Source organism: Ovis canadensis, chromosome 2 (assembly GCF_042477335.2).
Source record: "Ovis canadensis isolate MfBH-ARS-UI-01 breed Bighorn chromosome 2, ARS-UI_OviCan_v2, whole genome shotgun sequence".
NCBI classification, from domain to species: Eukaryota; Metazoa; Chordata; class Mammalia; order Artiodactyla; family Bovidae; genus Ovis; species Ovis canadensis.
In genome coordinates this window covers 225,902,751-225,922,888 of record NC_091246.1, presented here as the reverse complement: position 1 = coordinate 225,922,888, position 20,138 = coordinate 225,902,751, and the positions used below count along the sequence as shown (strand labels likewise).

Here is a 20,138-nt window from a genome sequence, read left to right as displayed (position 1 = left end):
GGAAACCAGAAAATTATTTTAAAGTAAATGGACAGTGGAGCGTGAATGGCAGTAGTAGAGGCTAACAGCTACATAGAAACCAGATCTTGAAATATCCAGATCTTCTTTATCATACTAAAGGGAACTTAGTTACTAGGGAGCCAAGAATCTTAAGTTTAAATTCCTTTGGCAGCTAGGTAGATGACTTTCAAGAGGTAGTGGGAGAATAAGGACATGTAAGAGGTTATTGTGGGAGTTCAGATGAGGAATGAAAGTCTTGAGCAAAGGATAAGACAGTGGAAGAAGCAAAAGGAAGCAAATACAGATTTCAAGAGATTTCAAGATTTAACTCATTATATTTGGGAGGTGAGGGAAAGACCTGCTTGAGTCTAAAACCTGTCATTTAAATTTGAAATATAAATTAAGTCTAGTAAATTGTTTTTTCATCTTTATCTAAAAATTATCACAAGGTAAGGTCAGTTCAGTGTAGCTCAGTCGCGTCCGACTCTTTGCAACCCCATGAACTGCAGCACTCCAGGCCTCCCCGTACATCACCAACTCCTGGAGTGTACCCAAATTCATGTCTGTTGAATTGGTGATGCCATCCAGCCATCTCATCCTTTGTGATTTCCTTCTCCTGCCTTCAATCTTTCCCAGCATCAGGGTCTTTTCCAGTGAGTCAGCTCTTCACATCAGGTGGCCAAAGTATTGGAGTTTCAGCTTCAACGTCAGTCCTTCCAAAGAACACCCAGGACTGATCTCCTTTAGGATGGACTGGTTGGATCTCCTTGGAGTCCAAGGGACCCTCAAGAGTCTTCTCTAACACCACAGTTCAAAAGCATCAATTCTTCTGCCCTCAGCTTTCTTTATAGTCCAACTCTCACATCCATACATGACCACTGGAAAAATCATAGCCTTGACTAGACGGACCTTTGTTGACAAAGTAATGTCACAAGGTTAATTATCCCTAATTTTAAAAATTGTGAGATGCTTTTACTTCTTTCTTTATGCTGTTCAGAGGGTATGTCTTCAGCAAAAGGCAACTTTAGAAACCTCTGTATATGCTTGCTGAGGGAGAATGTTAGAAAATAAGGATGACTGGTTGTGAGAATTATTAAGATAAAAGTTCAAGATTTATTGATTTAGTCTTAGAAAAATTTCATTCAAGAAAAAATAAAAGTTATCACTTAATAGCATATATTCAGAGTCTGGAAGAGTATAAGAGAAGTATTGAACGAGATCTGGGGAGTGGGAGAAGTAAGCTAAGAGAGTTCCAGAGAACTTACGAGCTTTGTGATTGAAAGTTAATTGAGCCTGCTTAGATAGTTTAAAAAAAAAAAGATGTTCTAATGTAGGTAAAGGTTTATGTTGATGTGTTTTTGAGAAATAGAATTCTTTTCAGGATTATAGTTTGGATCAGAATATCCTTTTTCATTGCAGCTACATAAACCACTTGCTAGATATTTTATAAGCTTTTGTTTAGAAAGGAAAAAAGCTTCTAATCCGATATGACTTTCTAAACTGGTGATGGTATAACCATCAAAGCTTAGAAAATTAACTTCTTTGTTTTTGTAACTATACCTGAAAATATGCAGTTCCTACCAAAAAAGTCAAGAGTGTTAGGATTACTCTGTAAAATTTTAATAGTGTTTGCCTCTCCTAGAAGTGAAATCTTTGATTTAAATGTATCAAGACATGGAAACTCTTTTTGATTGGGTAAAAAAAAAAAAAAAACTAAATTAATATGGGAAAGAGTAAGAAATGTATCTTAGAACGTATAAAGTTTAGTATTCATTATACAACTTACTATGCTTCATTATAATTCATTTTTAATGATACTCTTCCTTTTGTGTTGATCAGCTAAGTCATAACATTAAAAATGTGGTGCTTCGACCCAGTGGAGCAAAGCAAAGCCGCTTAATGTTAACTCTACAAGATAACAGCTTTTTGTCTATTGATAAAGTACCAAGTAAGGATGCAGAGGAAATGAGGTTGTTTCTAGATGCAGTCCATCAAAACAGGCTTAATGCAGGTAAGCACTAATCATCCGAGGGTCTAACATTAGTTATAAAAAATATTACTAGATTGTAGGCCAGTATCCCTCTTGAATATTGATGCAAAAATTTGAACACAATCCTTTCAACAGCACACTGAAAGGATTATACACCATGACCAAGTGGGATTTATTTCTGGAATGCAAGAGTAGTTTAAGATATGGGAAAAATCTGGCAGTGTGATACATCAAATTTAACGGAATGATGGACAGAAACCACATGATCATCTTGATGCATTAAAAGCATTTGATAAAATTTAACTTTGTTTCATGATGGAAACATGGAAACAAAGTTGGAATTAAAGGAATCTATCTTACCTCAACATAATAAGTGCCTTATATGAAAAGCCAGTAGCTCAGTGATGGAAAACTGAAAGGTTTTCCAAAATCAGAAACAAGGCAAGGATGACCCCTTTTCCCCCTTCTATTCAACATAATACTGGAAGTCCTAGGCAGAGCACTTAGGCAAGAAAAAGAAATGAAAAACATCCAAATTGAAAAGGAAGAAGTAAATTTGTCTTTGTTCTCAGATGACATGATTGTTTATGTAGAACACCCTAAGGATTCCACAAAAGAGTGTGTGTCTAAGGAAGGAGTAGGATTTAAATTACATTTGGGAAAACTTACCTTGTCATATAAATGTTATATAGTTGCTTTTTTATAGGAAATTTTTTCTGAGGTTTTATTTTTCTATACAAACAGAAGGTACCGTAGAAATTCAAGTAGTGTGATCAGATTCCCCTACTTCCTCCAACCCCTTTCGTGTAAAATGTTTTGATTTTAAAGAATACATATTTATAAGCATCTTTTTAGGAGTAATCTGTTGCTCAAAATGAGTTTTTCACTCTTATTTTTATTATTCTCCAGCTCTATCATCATGAGTACTTTGTTATTACTGGTATTTTATAGTTAACAAACTGCTGAGTTTTTTTTAACAAATATAACACATTAAAAACGTTTAGAAAATAAAGATGTAGCAGTGTCTCCTTGCTTGTATTTAATAGCTATTTGATAAACTATTTTCTTGTTTAAAAAAATTTTTTTATGGTTATTTGTCATTTGGTTCATATTCATCATGTGTTCATGTTACCAAATCTGAATGAACCATGTCAGTTTTCTAAATACTGAATTTTAGAATTGAGTTGAGTGCCATTTAAAAGTTTTAGAATATGTTAGAGATTATGTCTACATTTCTGTTTTATTTTTATTTTCTGTTTATTTTATTATTTTCTATTTTTTATTTTCTGTTTATATTTTTGTTTTATTCCATATTAATTGAACCACTTTTTAAAAATTGACATATGTAAGAAAGTATGTCTCTGAATGCATTAGAGTGGAAAGCACAGCAGACTGGGGCCCAGATTTGAGTCTGAACAACATGGTGTAATGTAAAAACACACTTTGGACCTAAACAGATTTGGGTTTGAATCCTAGCCCTGCTTATTATATCCTGTGCAGTTTTGGGCAGTTCCTTTAATTAAAGAGTTTCAGTTTCCTCATCTCTAAAATGAATGTTTTCTTACCTTAATTTCAGTGCTTAATAAAAAATTAGAGTTCATTAATGTAAGTCATAACCCGTATTTGATAGGTACACAGTAAGTCATTACTGCTTTTAGAGTGACTAGCTGTGGACTTAACTTATTCTGTACTCTTGGTCAAGTTGTTTTAATCTTCTAAGTTGTCATAACTGCCCCAAAGTGTAAGCTAATGAATATAAGAACACTTGGAAACATTTAAAGTATAATGTGTGGTGTTTGTAATCAATGGGAAAAAGACTAATGGTTGATAAACAGTGTTGTCTATAAATAGGACAACTAACTAACCATTTAAGAAGACAGTAAAACTGAGTCCTTATCTTACTCCTTCATCCAAACACTTCAGTGTTTAAAAAAAAGTGATAAAAGTATTATTAGAAGAGTAGAATGGATTTTAACATATTATGTGGACGGGAATGACCTTTCTGAGTATGACATAAAATCAGAATCAATAAAGGAAAAGGTTAATAACTTGGACTGTGTAAAAAATTTAAATGATCTCTGTGATAAGGAAAGAAGAAAAGATGAAAATATTAGTCACAGTGACAGAGTTAATATTACTAGTATATAAATACTGACTTTCCAAATCAGTAAGAAAAAGACAGTTCAGTAGAGAAATAGACATATAGGAAAACTCAGGAAGAAAAACAGGTGTCTCATAAATGTGAAAAAATTCTCAGCTTCACCAATAATTAAACAAATTCAAATTCTTATTATCGCATTGGCAGTAGTGTGAGGGGAGGCAAGACACTCTAATATACTTGGTAGGAGCTTGGAGATTTTTGTTTTTTTTTGAGGAATAGTGGTAATATCAATTTAGTTTAAAATTGTACATCCTTTACCCCAACAATTCTTATTCTAAGGAATTTTAACCTATGAAAATTGTTACATTAGTGCAAGAAGATATGTAAAAGGATGTTTGGCATTATTTGCAGTGTTTATAAATTAAAACATTCCAGATGATCTTCAGTGGGAAATTAACAAAATTAAAATATAGACTACTGGGTGGTTTTTTTGGCCACCTGCAGCTTATGAGATCTTGAGTTCCCCAGCCAGGGCCACTGGCAGTGGAAGCACGGAGTCCTAGCCACTGAATTGCCAGGAAATTCCCTTGAAATACTTTTTAAAGTATATAAAAATCCATATTTATACGTTACCTTGCATGTCCTTTAAACTAGCATTGATTTCTTTAGAGAAGAAGCCACTTATTCTGTACGCTGAACTTAGAAAGTTTTGGGGTATGCATTATTAGAAGTATGTCTGTCACTGGTTCTGACACGTGCTTAGCATCCAGTGTGCAAAGTTAGTTCACTGACTGACTTTGCTATAGTGTTAATTACCAAATGTTTATACAGGAGAGTCTCTAGCATTCAAAAATTTATCCTTCTACTACATATTTCCAAGTTTTTGCATTGTTACTTAATTTTTTGCTTGATCCTAGCTCTAAATTGTTACTGTACATATCGGAATTATCTTCTGTCAGATAAGCACTTAGATTTGTTTTATTTTTCCTGTTTCTGTTTCCTTAGTATTAAATAATAATAATGACGAATATCTTAGTTAAAGTAATTGATTAGGGATTTTTTTCCCCCCCCCCACCAGCCATGAAACCTTCTCAGGGTTCTGGTAGTTTTGGAGCTATTCTGGGCAGCAGGACCTCACAGAAGGAAACCAACAGGCAGCTTTCTTACTCGGACAATCAGGTATGTTCATTTGAATCTTTCTAGCTTTTTTTTTTAAAGATGATAATCTTAGACATTCTATAAGGTAGTTGTAGGAAGTAGAATTTAGATTGTAATGTCTAATGATTCTGGCATTATCACAAGGATACTTTACACATACCTGAAATTTATCACAGTGTAGTTTTTGAAAACATAGCTTTGAAGTTAGATGTGGGGTTGAGATTTGATGCTGCCTCTTACTAGTTGTAGGCCATTGGAGAAGCTCCTTCTTAAGTATCTCAAGCCTTAGTACCCATCTGTAAAATTGAGACAGCAAAAATACTTTAAGCGTTGCTGTGAAATAATGCGTATTATAAAAATGCTTAGCCCCCAATACCATGTACTAACAACCCTGTAAATATTTGCTGTTGCTATTTCTTTGATACTTTTTTGAGTCTGTTCTACATTATGAACTTTACCTATACTATATGATATTAGACTGATTTGTTAGGTCTTCTATTTGCTTTTTAATAATTTTTCTTTCATAAATATTCAGCCAGTCCTGAGACTTACTTTGCACTATTGCACCTTAGCAGTCCTGTGTCTCTTAATTTGTCTTACAAAGGTAAACCAGGTGTATAGAGAAACTTTGAAACTCTCCTGTAAGTAATGAATTCTGTTTGACTGTGTGGAGATGGGTTGATTACTTAAGCAGTCAGTGAATAAGGTTTCTTTTTGTTAGTTTCTTTTTACAAGTTGAGTGTTTTCTTTTTTTTTAAACATTTTAATTGAGGCATGATTGATATCCAGTAAATTGCACATATTTAAAGTGTGCGGTTTGATATGTTTTGATTTATGTACGTACCTGCAAAATCATCACCATAATCAAACTAGTGAACATAGCCATAGCCCTTGAAAGCTTCTTCATCGCATTTTGTAATCCTTCTCTCCAGCTCCCTGTCTGGCCCCTATCCCTAAGCCATGAGTGAATTGCCCTCTGTCGCTCTAGATTACTTTGCATTTTCTAGAGTTTTATATAAGTGGAATCAGTGTATAATTTTTTGTTTGGGTTTTTTACTCATAATTACTTTGAGGTTCATCCATTTACAGGTAGAAATTTAAAGTGTTAGAGTATTTAAACTGTAAGTGTTAATATATCTAGTAGAGGCAAATATTTATACTTCCACAAATAATGATTTCTATTAATAGTGGGATTATAAAATCAATTTTGTGTGTTGTGACTACCATTAAATAAAATAGAATAGAAAATAATAGAGAACATATTCTACACAGTAAGGATAAGTGCTGGTTTTTGAAATTTTCAGTTTTATTTGTATGTATGTATAATAGGTTGTGATGTAGAATATTTCTTACTGTGGGGTCATGGCCAAAAAAGGTTGAAAAATATGCAAAACAGTATGCATATAGCATGCTACCATTTATGTAACTAGAAAAATAAAATACTGATTTTCATTTCCTTAAAAATGTAGAATACTTACAAGGTGTGTAGGAGGATGGGAAGTAGAACTGAGTGAATGACATTGGGGTGATAAAAGAGACTTCTCAGTATATGGCTTTTATAATAGTGTTTTTGTTTTTGTTTTTAATCTTGAGAATCAATTATCCATTTGAAAATCAACTTTTTAAATCATTCATCCAGATGACCTCAGATTCTTTTTTTTTTTTATTCTAAGATTGTAATTCTGTGGAAAGTAATTAGAAGTCTTCCATAGGGTTAAAGTGTGTATTTTCTTGGAATATTTTTGCTGTGTTTTGGGGTAGACTCTGATTCATCTTCTGCCAGTAGGTTCTGTCTCACCTTCAATCTCCCCATCATTTTATGTATTTGTTTCATTTCTCCATACTAGAACCCCCTCAAAAATCATATGCTGTACATGTGACTTGGCTTTTAAATTGTGGCAACTAAATGTCATTGTTGCTCCTTTTTCTCACATTTATGTCACTTTGCTGTAATGTGCTGTGCTTAGTCGCTCAATTGTGTCCAGCTCTTTGTGACTCCATGGACTGTAGCCCTCCAGGCTCCTCTGTATATGGGGATTCTCCAGGCAAGAATACTGGAGTGGGTTGCCATGTACTTCGGCAAGGGATCTTCCTAAACCAGGGATTGAACCCAGGTCTCCCATATTGCAGGCAGATTCTTTACCAGCTGAGCCACCAGGGAAGCTCACTTTAAATTAGTCATAATTGGATTTTCTTTCTTACAGATCTACTTTAATGTGGCTGTTATGTCTGTGAGGTTATTTTCTTTTTTTAAAATCAGTAATTCAGAGCAAATTCTTTTCTGCTTCCAGGTATGCTGTGGAATTTCTAAGCTTATAAGAGTAATATAGGAAAATACATGTCAAGCTCAATATCTGACACTGATTAGAATCACCTAATGTTCTTTAAAAAAAGAAGTATTGATGAATGGACCTTACCCCCAGATCAGATAGGCTAGCATCTCTGGAGATGGGTCTCTAGTTGTGGATATTTTTTAAAAGTTCCGTATATGAGGATCACTGGTCTAAACGTATGCCAATTAATGTGAAAAATTAGCTATGTTAAACTTTATTCTTATAGGTCTCTTCAAAAAGAGGAAGTTTGGAAACTAAAGATGATACTCCGTTTCGAAAAGTTCTTGGTAATCCAAGTAGAGGATCAATTAAGGCTGCAGCAGGAAATGGAGTAACTCCTACCCGGACAATTCCCCCTTTGACATCTACATCCACACCTCTTAGATCAGGGTTATTAGAAAATAGGTATGAAAGATTTTTTTTTTCTTTCTTAGTCATTAGCTCTGCCTATTTAGAAATGTCTTTTAAGCCGTTTAGAAAGTCCAGTAACTTGGGGAAAAGGAGGAGACTTCTAGTTAAAAGAACAACTTGTAAAGTGCATTTTTTGGAGATAATATTTGTCTTTTGTGATTTATGTTAGTGACATGTATAGAGCTTGCAGATACACAGTGTATTTAAATGTGGTGTATAGAGTTAGATAGCAGTAGTCACAGTTCTTGTTCTTGAGTATGTTGGTTTATGCTTTTTAATAATGTGAAATAACCGTTCTCTGTTCTCTGTAGGACTGAAAAGAGAAAAAGAATGCTGTCATCTGGCTCAGAGTTGAATGAAGATTACCCTAAGGAAAATGATTCATCATCGTAAGTTACTTTAAGAACTTTTATAACATTTGATCAGTATTTCTTCCATTAATAATTACAACCACTGGAGAAAATTGGGATGGTCTTCAGTTGATGGGAATCTCAGAGACAGAACAGGATTTAGAGTATTTTGGTAACAGTACACTGTAGGCTCAATAGAGAGAGGATTTGGCCATTAGTATTGCTTTGGTCGTTTTAGTGCACTTCTCCCATCTTGGCTTTATTTGTTTGCAACACTTATAATAAGGATAGAGCTGAAGAACTCTATATAAGTGTTTTTGTTTGCTGCTCTTTTAGTATGAATGCTCTTCCTTCCTTCTTCCCTTTACCTGTTAAAAAAAAAAAAAAGTACAGTTTTTACCTTATTCATGTGAAAAGTTAACTTAGGGGTAAAAGGGTATTAAAACCAGCATAGGTTCTAAGCAAGGAGCATCAGTCCTTTAGAGCTACTTTTGGGGTTGAACAAAAGAGCATACCTGCAGTAGGACAGTCCCTAGCTCACAGTCCTCTTCCTCCTAATGGGAGACTTGTGGATTTTGTCTGTCTTCTGAGAGAAAACTTATCACTTAGTTGCCAGTGAATACCTTAACAGAAGTCAGTTTGTAGTCCGTTAACTGGTGTTGAAGGCCAAAGGGTCACCAGAAAGAAGTTGGGAAAAAAGCTAAAGAAACTTTTTATAGTTTGAGTTCTTGATTCTATTGCCATAATAGATACAAAAATCTAGGTAGCTGATAAGACTGGTGTGTTCTCTTAAACTACAATCACCATAGTCTCAGGTTCCTTTGTCTTCTATCTGCCATTCTTAATAAGTATCTTCCCTTTTATGAACCAAGATAACTTCAGCCTCCACTCTCATATCTGTATTCCTACTGGGAAGGAGGAAAGGAGCAAAGGGAGGGTATACAGCTTTTGTGTAGGCTGAAAATTGTATACGTAACTTTTATGCACATTACATTGGCCAAAACTTGGTCATGTGGTTATATCAAGTTAGGAGATCTGGGAAGTATGCCTAGCCCAAATTCTACTGTTACAACAAAGGAGTACAGTGGTTATTTGGGGACAACAGTCTCCCATAGTTTACCCTTCTAGCTAAAGATTTACCTTTGTTAATCATTCTTCCCATATGCAGAGTACCCCTACGTTCACCCTGATGGAGACAGCCTCTAAATCTCATTTAGTCATTATATCCAGTTCAGAGTCCAGGATTATCTCTGGGTTATGTACAGTTCTCTCCATAATGTCTAGGTGTGCCTTGGACCATACACCTCATGGTCTTGTTCACTTCAGTTCAGTTGCTCATTTGTGTCTGACTCCTTGCAACCCCCTTGCCTGTAGCACACCCGGCTTGCCTGTCCATCACCAACTCCTGGAGCTTGCTCAAACTCATGTCCATCAAGTCAGTGATCCCATCCAACCATCTCATCCTCTGTCGTCTCTTTCTCCTGCCTTCAATCTTTCCCAGCATCAGGGACTTTTCCAGTGAGTCAGTTCTTTCATATCAGGTGGCCAAAGTATTGGAGCTTCAGGTTCAGCATCAGTCCTTCCAGTGAATATTCAGGATTGATTTCTTTTAGGATTGAGTGGTTTGATCTTCTTGCCATCCAAGGGTCTCTCTCAAGAGTCTTCTCCAACACCACAGTTCAGAAGCATTAATTCCTCTGTGCTCAGCTTGCTTTATGGTCCAGCTCTCACATCCATACATGACTACTGGAAAAACTGTAGCTTTGACTATAGGAACCTTTGTTGGCAAAGTGGTGTTGTACCTAAAAACTAAAAAGCAAGTTAATCTGCATTCCTCACTCCTGTCTCCACACATATAACATTTATTATACATTGCTGGAGTAAGCACAGGATAACCACAGTAAAAATTCCCATTTAGAAAAGACAAGGATTGGGAACTGAGGAGTCACTGGTCTATAGTAGAGATAAAATCTTGTTAAGCAGAAATTGTGAAGACAGTGAAAACAGTGGAATAAGTTCTTAATTAACCCCTGTAACAGTCTCTGTCTGATCTTCTGGGAGGAACCCTTGCTCATTGTACTTCATATGACTCTTGGCTTTGCCCTTTAACAGATTCCCTTTGTCTGTTATCTTTGAAGGCCATAGCTGAAGGGGGTTTTGAAGACTCTGTTCTTTGGAGCCGTGCAGCTTTGTGGCCTAGTTGATGCTGATGTAGTCCTGGAAGTTGAGAAAAGTCTAGAAATGTAAAAGTTTTAGAAGTTTTTTTAAAGGTAGAACATGCAGGGTTTTATAGGCTTGAGAAAGAATTAAGGCCAGTATTTTTGTTATTATTTTGATTCTTTTAAATTTTGGAATAATTTTAGATTTACAGAAAAGTTGCAAAGATAATATTGAGATGTACCTGTATACCCCTCATCCAGTTTTCCCTAATATTAACATCAGGTTTTCACAAACTACTTCTCCAGTTACCTCTTAGCATTGCCTTAGTTTGAGAATCAGAAGCAATTGGATTTTTTTCGTCCCACATGCCCTCCACTTACCACACAATTTTAATTCTAGGACATTGGCACAGAGAGAGATATTCATTTTCAACCTTGATTGCAAACCTGCTAGTTCTAACCCAGATTTATCTGTCTTGAATAGAACCTTGCTGAGAGCAGTAAAAAGTGCTAACACAGACCAGTGTTCTTAATTGTTTCAGTCTTTTCCTTTGAGTTCTGCCTCCTAAAACATTACAGATAACAGTTCTGTGACTATTTTGTTGAGATATAACGGTGCTCACCAGCTTTCCAGTCAGTAATATCTGTGTTTTTACCCTCTGTCTTACTACTGAGCTAGTTCTTCCCAGAACAGGGATCGAACTCATGTGACCTGCATTGGCAGGCTGATTCTCTACCACAAGACCACCAGGAAAGCCCCACCATCTTACTACAGGTTCTTCACATTGATGCTTTTCAATTTCTGGGTGAGAATATTTAAAAAGGAGGATTAGTGGGATGAGGTGTGGCTCTTTTTGTCCTTACTGCTACAAATAGCCTTGAGGCTGTAACTGATATTATCTACTTATAGGATCCATTCTGGATTTTCTGCATTTTTCATGAACACTCTGATAGTGTTGATGACTTTTCTGGTGGTATGACTGAGATCTTCTTCCCTGGGGGATCTGAGCCAGTGGTCACTGTGCACTTGTCAGGCTGTGGTTGCTGCAATTATCCATTCAGAGTTAAAACTGAGCTTGAAAGCACCAAGAGATTCGCTGGTGAATTTCCTTTTATACCAGACATATTCTTCTTGCCCTTATCATGTAGCAGCTACCCTGCCCTCTTATAATAACTTAAGTCAGTTACAGTATGGTAACTCCTTTCCTTGCCTGTTGCTCTGCCAGCATCCGTTCAGTTCAGTCACTCAGTCGTGTCCGACTCTTTGCGACCCCATGAATCGCAGCACACCAGGCCTCCCTGTCCATCACCATCTCCCGGAGTTCACTCAGACTCACGTCCATTGAGTCCGTGATGCCATCCAGCCATCTCATCCTCTGTCGTCCCCTTCTCCTCCTGCCCCCAATCCTTCCCAGCATCAGAGTCCTTTCCAGTGAGTCAGCTCTTCGCATGAGGTGGCCAAAGTACTGGAGCTTCAGCTTTAGCATCATTCCTTCCAAAGAAATCCCAGGGTTGATCTCCTTCAGAATGGACTGGTTGGATCTCCTTGCAGTCCAAGGGACTCTCAAGAGTCATCTCCAACACCACAGTTCAAAAGCATCAATTCTTTGGTGCTCAGCCTTCTTCACAGTCCAACTCTCACATCCATACATGACCACAGGAAAAACCATAGCCTTGACTAGACGGACCTTAGTCGGCAAAGTAATGTCTCTGCTTTTGAATATGCTATCTAGGTTGGTCATAACTTTTCTTCCAAGGAGTAAACGTCTTTTAATTTCATGGCTGCAGTCACCATCTGCAGTGATTTTGGAGCCCAAAATAATAGAGTCTGACACTGTTTCCACTGTTTCCCCATCTGTTTCCCATGAAGTGATGGGACCAGATGCCATGATCTTCGTTTTCTGATTGTTGAGCTTTAAGCCAACTTTTTCACTCTCCTCTTTCTCTTTCATCAAGAGGCTTTTTAGCTCCTCTACACTTTCTGCCATAAGGGTGGTGTCATCTGCATATCTGAGGTTATTGATATTTCTCCCGGGAATCTTGATTCCAGCTCGTGCTTCTTCCAGCCCAGCGTTTCTCATGATGTACTCTGCATATAAGTTAACTAAGCAGGGTGACAATATACAGCCTTGACACTCTCCTTTTCCTATTTGGAACCAGTCTGATGTTCCATGTCCGGTTCTAACTGTTGCTTCCTGACCTGCGTACAGATTTCTCAAGAGGCAGGTTAGGTGGTCTGGTATTCCCATCTCTCTCAGAATTTTCCACAGTTTCTTGTGATCCACACAGTCAAAGGCTTTGGCATAGTCAATAAAGCAGAAATAGATGTTTTTCTGGAACTCTCTTGCTTTTTCGATGATCCAGCGGATGTTGGCAATTTGATCTCTGGTTCCTCTGCCTTTTCTAAAACCAGCTTGAACTGGAAGTTCATGGTTCACATATTACTGAAGCCTGGCTTGGAGAATTTTGAGCATTACTTTACTAGCATGTGAGATGAGTGCACTTGTGCAATAGTTTGAGCATTCTTTGGCATTGCTTTTCTTTGGGATTGGAATGAAAACTGACCTTTTCCAGTCCTGTGGCCACTGCTGAGTTTTCCAAATTTGCTGGCATATTGAGTGCAGCACTTTGACAGCATCATCTTTCAGAATTTGAAACAGCTCCACTGGAATTCCATCACCTCCACTAGCTTTGTTCATAGTGATGCTTCTAAGGCCCACTTGACTTCACATTCCAGGATGTCTTGCTCTAGATGAGTGATCCTTAAGGGATAGTATTCATTTAAGGGCCAGGGATCAGCCTCTAGAGTAGCTGAGAAATTGGACATTGAGCAGCATAAGTTGCTAAATCAGACTTACTAAAAGGGATCCCCTATTTTAGAGTGCACTTGGAGCTTTTACCCCTGCCACCTTGCCTATTACTGATGGGCCCTTTGTGGAAGTATTTGGATGGCTGAGTATAGAGATTGACTGGCATCCACTAGACAGGTTACATGGGTGATTGTTTAATGTCTCTTCAGTGAAGTTCTCTGGTGAGCATTAACATGTGAAACAGATCTTCACCCTTTGTTCATACTATGCATAAACCTCTTCTATAAATCATTTTCCCCTGATTTTCCAGGCTTACTCCTTCTAGGCCCCTGATCATCCATCTAGACTATTTACCACCATCCAATGTTCCTCTGGCCCACGTTTCTCTCCATACAAAATGGACAGTGAGGTGCACTTCTCAAACTCTATGCATTGGAGGATTTCGTCTTAGTCCTATGTTCCAGGGCAGTCCCTTAGTGGAGCTACAATGCAGCAACAGTTCATTTTCAGCTTGTATCAGTGTACTGAGATGATCCATCCATGAATCAGGCACAGGTTTATTTCTTCTTCTGTCTGGTCACCAGAATGCTCATAGATCTGTTTTCATTATCTATTCTTGTTTACTTGGATATACCACTCGCATTTTATGATGGATTACTGCTGTAACTTCCTGATCTTACAACTTCATTGGTATGAGAGCACCCAGTTCATGATGGCTTGCTCTGGCTGCATAGTTCCTTGATGACCCATAGTCTTTATGATTATTTACCCCATATCACTATATCAGTTATCTAGTGCTATATAACAATATACTTAAAATAGTAACTGTTTATTATTGCTTACAAGTCAGTGGTCATTTAAGTGGTTCTGTTTATCTAGGCCTGTCTTGGCCAGTTGTGACTGGATTCTCTCATTTTCTCATACATGCATGGTCATTTGGTAAGTTGGCTCAGGATTAGCTGGTCCACAGTGGCATTCCTTATATGACTGGCGATTGGCTGTCTAGTGGTTGGAGTGACGCAGGAGAGTAGCCATGTTTTCTTTTTTTACCTGCTAGGGTTACCTGGAAGTTAAGCACATGGCAGTGGTAGGGTTCCAAAAGAATGAGTGAAAATTTGCATGGTGCCTATAGCCTTAGAATCAGGACTCAGGTACTGTTGTGTCTGTTAGATTCTTTTAGGAAAAGGAAATCACAAGGCCAGCCTCATTAAGGGATAGGGAAATAGATGGCATTTCATAATAGAGGGCTTGGATACAAGGAAGGAAATAATTTGGGATTTTTTTAAACAGCTTTATTGAGGTACAGTTTATACACCATAAAATTCACCTGTTATAAATGTATAATTCTGTATTTTTGCTAAATTTTTTTGAGTTGTGCAACCATCACCATAATCCAGTTTTAGAACATTGCTATAACACCAGTAAGGTCCATTGTGCAGTCTAACACATTTTTCAAACGCTGGAAAGATTGCATGAGCTATATCCTCTTCTACTTTGTCCCAGCCCAGTTCACTACAGATGAAAAGTCTTGGTGGTATTACACTTTAGGATACCAAAGATTTTACCACCAGCCAATGGTATTTCTGCTACCATTGCCAAATAATTGATCCAGTTCCAGAATCTTGTCCTTAGCGTGTGCTTCCTAGACCCTTTTCTAGCACTAACTGTTGTTCAAGTTTCTTAGAAACAAACCGTGAAATGGAGAGTTGTGTCCAGTGATTTAGTTAGGAATTATTCCCAGGGGATACCAGGAAGGGACTGGGGGAAGCAAGATACTGCAGTACAGGAGAAAATGAGTGAGTGTGATCTCAGACAAAAATCTGATCTCTGATCAGAAAAATGCAGAGTTTAGGCTTCATCCTAATCCCAGAGAGAAAGTCTGTGATACACATTTCACCTTAAAACTGTTCTAATCCAAGGCAGGGGAGCTTGACTTCTATCCTTGAGCACCTGACCTTACTTTTGACTCTGAGAGTGCAGGCAAAGGCTCTAGTAGCTTGAGGACAATCTTGTGAAGAGGAACCCTAGGTACTGGCTATCAAAAAAATTTAAAAACCAACCCAAATAGAAGAACTTGAAAAAGAATAGATACATGTATATGCATAACTAAATCACTTTGCAGTACACCTGGAAGTAACAAAGCATTGTTAACCACCTATACTCTAATATTAAAGGAAAAAAAATTGGGAGGAAAAAAACTTTAATTGGTGTGAAAGAGAGGATACAAAAATAAGACCAGAGGGAATCTGGGTGGAGCATCTACATTGTCTGCTTGTAGGCTTTATTCATGATTGATCTCCTAAAATAAGCTCTTTTAATCAAAGCATGAGCATGTTTCTCAATGGACCCTCTGCTTAATATAGGTTCAGGTATTTGGGAATAATAGATCAGGGGAAAGGGGCTTAATAAATTTTAACTTTGTGTTCATGAACTTAAAGTAGTTTAGTCACTATGAATTGAAATGTTGACATTTAGTGATAACATTTCAGTTACAAAGACTATAAGAACATTTTGGATTTTGCTTATTTTACTTTTTAGAGCTATTCATTATCAAGATCGAATGGTTTGCTTCTTGTATTTTCAATTTTTTTATTATAATTTTTTCACTTTAGTTCTTAATTGATTATTTTGGTCTTAGTAGCTGAATCATTTCATCTGGGCTTGCTTTTGGCAAAGAAAACCTATATATTCTTGCTGTCTCTGGTTTGACTTTTTTATAAAGGAACTGCTCCTTCATTTTTACCTAATAACCAGGGTTTTGGATTGGATTGACTTTTGACTAGGTAATGAAAAGCTTGTTTTTATGATTCTCATTTACGTAAGGTTTTAGCACCTTGTAGCGTAACTTCTAAGCATGTCAATTAATTCAGCAATTGAAATGTAAATTCTAATGACAACTATTTAAAATTAAGAATTTCTTTATACATATATGTTTGAATTAAATTATTAACTATAGGAACAACAAGGCTATGACAGATCCCTCAAGAAAGTATTTAACCAGCAGTAGAGAGAAGCAACTGAGTTTGAAACAGTCAGAAGAGAATAGGACATCAGGTAAGTATTTGGTCTTTGCATAATATAGTTGTTTATGATATGATATATATAGTATTAACTAGAAATAGAAATGTAAACTGGGGCATATTTCTCATATATTTAGGAACACTGTGTAAATTTTGTACTAGTTATCGGATGCGAATTTATATCCTGTTGTTGCTGTTTAGTCGATCGGTTGTGTTCAACTCTTTGTGACCCCATGGACTGTAGCCCACCAGGCTCCTCTGTCCATGGGATTTCCCAGGCAGAAATTCTGGAGTTGGTTACTGTTTCCTTCTCCAGGGGATCTTCCCAAACCAAGGATCAAACCCATGTCCCCTGCTTGGCAGGTGGATACTTTACCACTGAGCCACCTTGGAAGCCCTACCTAATTTGTATACTGCTGCTGCTGCTGCTAAGTCGCTTCAGTCGTGTCCGACTCCGTGCGACCCCATAGATGGCAGCCCACCAGGCTCCCCCATCCCTGGAATTCTCCAAGCAAGAACACTGGAGTGGGTTGCCATTTCCTTCTCCAATACGCGAAAGTGAAGTCGCTCAGTCGTGTCCGACTCTCAGCAACCCCATGGACTGTAGCCTTCCAGGCTGCTCTGTCCATGGGATTTTCCAGGCAAGAATACTGGAGTGGGGTGCCATTGCCTTCTCCAAATTTGTATCCTGGTACTTGGCTAAAATATTTTTTAAAATATTAGAACTATAAGGGGATTTTTATTTTGCTTACAAGGAATTTAAGCTTTACATCTCCCTATTCAACTACCTAGAATTAAGTTCTTTCATTGTCAAAGTACCTGGACCATGGAATGAATCCAAGGAGTTAAAAGTTGTTGAAATTAAAACTTTTCAGTATTTCTGGTTATTAGAAGTTCCAGAAGATCTTGTAATTATCACATAAAGAGTTGTATAAGCTCACCTTGTTTTTAACAAAAACTAAAAGATTGTCCCTGAATTTTTATTGCTGCTTCCTATACTTAGCATCACTCTGGTCCTTTGAACTTCTTAGAGACTCATGTATCTAGTATTGATTTGAATATTGTGTTTAACTTGAAATTGAAGAAAGCTAAAATATGGCATGATTTTGATAAATTGGGAGTTTGAGAGAATTCATTTCATCTGAACTCTAGAAACAGTCCCCTTTTAGGGGTTCAGCTGCTGCTGCTAAGTCATTTCAGTCATGTCCAACTCTGTGCAACCCCATAGACGGGAGCCCACTAGGCTCCCCCATCCCTGGGATTCTCCAGGCAAGAATACTGGAGTGGGTTGCCATTTCCTTCTGCAATGCATGAAAGTGAAAAGTGAAAGTGCAGTTGCTCAGTAGTGCCGAACTCTTAGCGACCCCATGGACTGCAGCCTGCCAGGCTCCTCCGTCCATGGGGTTTTCTAGGCAAAAGTACTGGAGTGGGTTGCCATTGCCTTCTCCGTTTAGGGGTTCAGACTTACATATAAATTGGACTCTGACAGAAAGAGAAAGCTCTAATGTAATTCTCACCTCTGAAGTAATAATTCATTATATAAATGCTGTTTTTTGGTTTTCAGCTTTTACAATCAACCTGTGGTTAGAAAGGACTTCCCTGGTAGCTCAGACAGTAAAGCATCTGCCTACAGTGCAGGAGACCCAGGTTCAATCCCTGGGTCGGGAAGATCCTTTGGAGAAGGAAATGGCAACCCACTCCAGTACTCTTGCCTGGAAAATCCCATGGGCGGAGGAGTGTGGTAGGCTACAGTCTATGGGGTCGCAAAGAGTTGGACACGACTGAGCAACATCTCTTTCACTTTCACTATAGTTAGAATAGAGAATACTTAGAGATGTATTAATACTTAATAGATGCATTAATATTTAATACTGTTGGAGTTATGGTACATCTTACAAGTATTGATGTGGAAGAGGAGAGAGAGAGGAAAGTATAAGAGGTCAACTGGTAAAGTTTCATGGAACAAAATGTAGAGAGTCTTAAGTGTGTTAATGTTGCAAAGTTCATCAGTAGAACTCAACACAACTGATGGGGAGTTCCCAAGCAATCCAGTGGTCAGGACCTGGTGCTTTCACTGTCACTGGCCGGAGTTCAATCCCTGGTCAAGGAACTAAGATCTCACAAGCCACATGACACAGCCAAAACAATAAATAAAATGATAAAATAACACAACTAATAATTGGTTGGAGAGAAGAGGAGTAGAGGTGATATAAATGAGAAATTATTTCTAATTTTTCTTGAGGGAGCCAGCTGATGCTGTTTAAAATTAATAAATTGAGAAATTATACAAATGTTATATAAATTATACCTAATGTTATAGAGGAAATCAGAGAAACTGAATTTCAAAAATTGGTTAGAAATTGGAAGAAAAATTTGTGGAGCTTTAGGGCTAGAGAGTATTCTTTTGTAACCTCTTACAAACTAGTCACAGTGTTTGATCTTCAGACATGCAGTGTAGGTATTACTTTGATGAAAAGAAAGGGGAAAATAGAGTTAAATATAAACAAGCCCAATGCGTAATTTTATTATTAAATGAACTTGAATGGTTGATTTAGGAATTGAATTTTTCCTGTGTCTGTTCATTTTTCTAGGGCTTCTACCTTTGCAGTCGTCATCTTTTTATGGTAGCAGAACTGCAACCAAGGACTATACTCCTGGCAGCACTAACCTAGACAGGTATGCATGGACTATATGCCTTGTGAAGAACTTGAAGAGCTTTCTTTGAATATTAAATGATGGGAGGATCTATGTGTTGTGCTCTAAATGAATACATTGATTTAACAACATAGATGAAAATTACAGATTCATGGCATTTTAGTTACAGGGTACTCTAGTTCAAACTATTGCTTTTTATGTTTTTCAACACGTGTATAAACCTGATGTCTTGGAAGACTTGTACTGAGGCCACAGGTTGTGACTTGCAGTGTGATCAGATTCTAGACCAGTGTATTTTCCATCATCCCAAGTAAAGTAATTCCCCACTGAGACATTTTAAAATTGCCTTTATTGCTTGCATGTTTATTAAGCTACCTACCAGAATTTAAGGTGTTTTCCTAAAAGGGCAAAACGTTTCACCTTAGTATCTTTTCCTGGAAAAGGCTAGTCAGAAATTTAATTGGTGATTCTAGAAATACAGCTCAAGAATCTGCCTGCAATGCAGGAGACCCGGGTTTAATCCCTGGGTCAGGAAGGTCCCCTGGAGAAGGAAGTGGCAACCCGTTCCAGTGTTCTTGCCTGTAGAATTCCATAGACAGAGGAGCCCAGTGGGCTATAGTCCTTGGAGTCGCAGAGTCAGACACAACTGAGCGACTGACACAGAGATGTAGGTTAAATTTTTGAGGTTTATTGAGTATGAGTATATATGTGTTCATAGAATGCCACACAGAAGGGCAGTTGTAAAAAGTGAGAGTATAAATATGCTACTATATAGCATAGTGATCACTCATAGATAATGACCAGTTAAGTCATATTTTATTTTTTGCTAGAATTTAATTCAAAGTGGTAAAAATATCTAGATTATTTGTGTTAAATGATTAAGGTGAGTTGAAGAATTTGATATTATATATTTAGATATACTCAGCGTTGGGTGGAATCTGTCGAGCACTTTATGACTTTAATGGTTAACTCTTTGAATTTAAGAGAGGAAGCTTAATATATTTCTGCTTACTAGAAGAATCTTAAAGGAGTCCAAGTTGAAAAAAAACTAAATTTGGTTTTCAACTGTTTAAATACAGTAAGATTTCTTTTCAAAGTAATAGAATGAGCATATTCATTGCACATAGGAATTATTGAAGAAATAAAAATTT

At 37.2% G+C, this 20,138-nt stretch overlaps 1 protein-coding gene across 8 annotated transcripts in view; it reads left to right on the top strand.

The window, feature by feature from the left end:
• The window catches only part of USP37 (ubiquitin specific peptidase 37), an 85,694-nt gene that overhangs the window by 11,640 nt on the left and 53,916 nt on the right, over positions 1-20,138 (top strand). For all 8 annotated transcript variants that reach the window (XM_069578345.1, XM_069578344.1, XM_069578343.1 and 5 more), the window contains 6 exons: positions 1,840-2,011; positions 5,170-5,270; positions 7,809-7,987; positions 8,305-8,382; positions 16,269-16,366; positions 18,924-19,008. In XM_069578345.1, the coding sequence (XP_069434446.1) occupies positions 1,840-2,011; positions 5,170-5,270; positions 7,809-7,987; positions 8,305-8,382; positions 16,269-16,366; positions 18,924-19,008 (713 nt within the window). The remainder of the gene's footprint in view (positions 1-1,839; positions 2,012-5,169; positions 5,271-7,808; positions 7,988-8,304; positions 8,383-16,268; positions 16,367-18,923; positions 19,009-20,138) is intronic.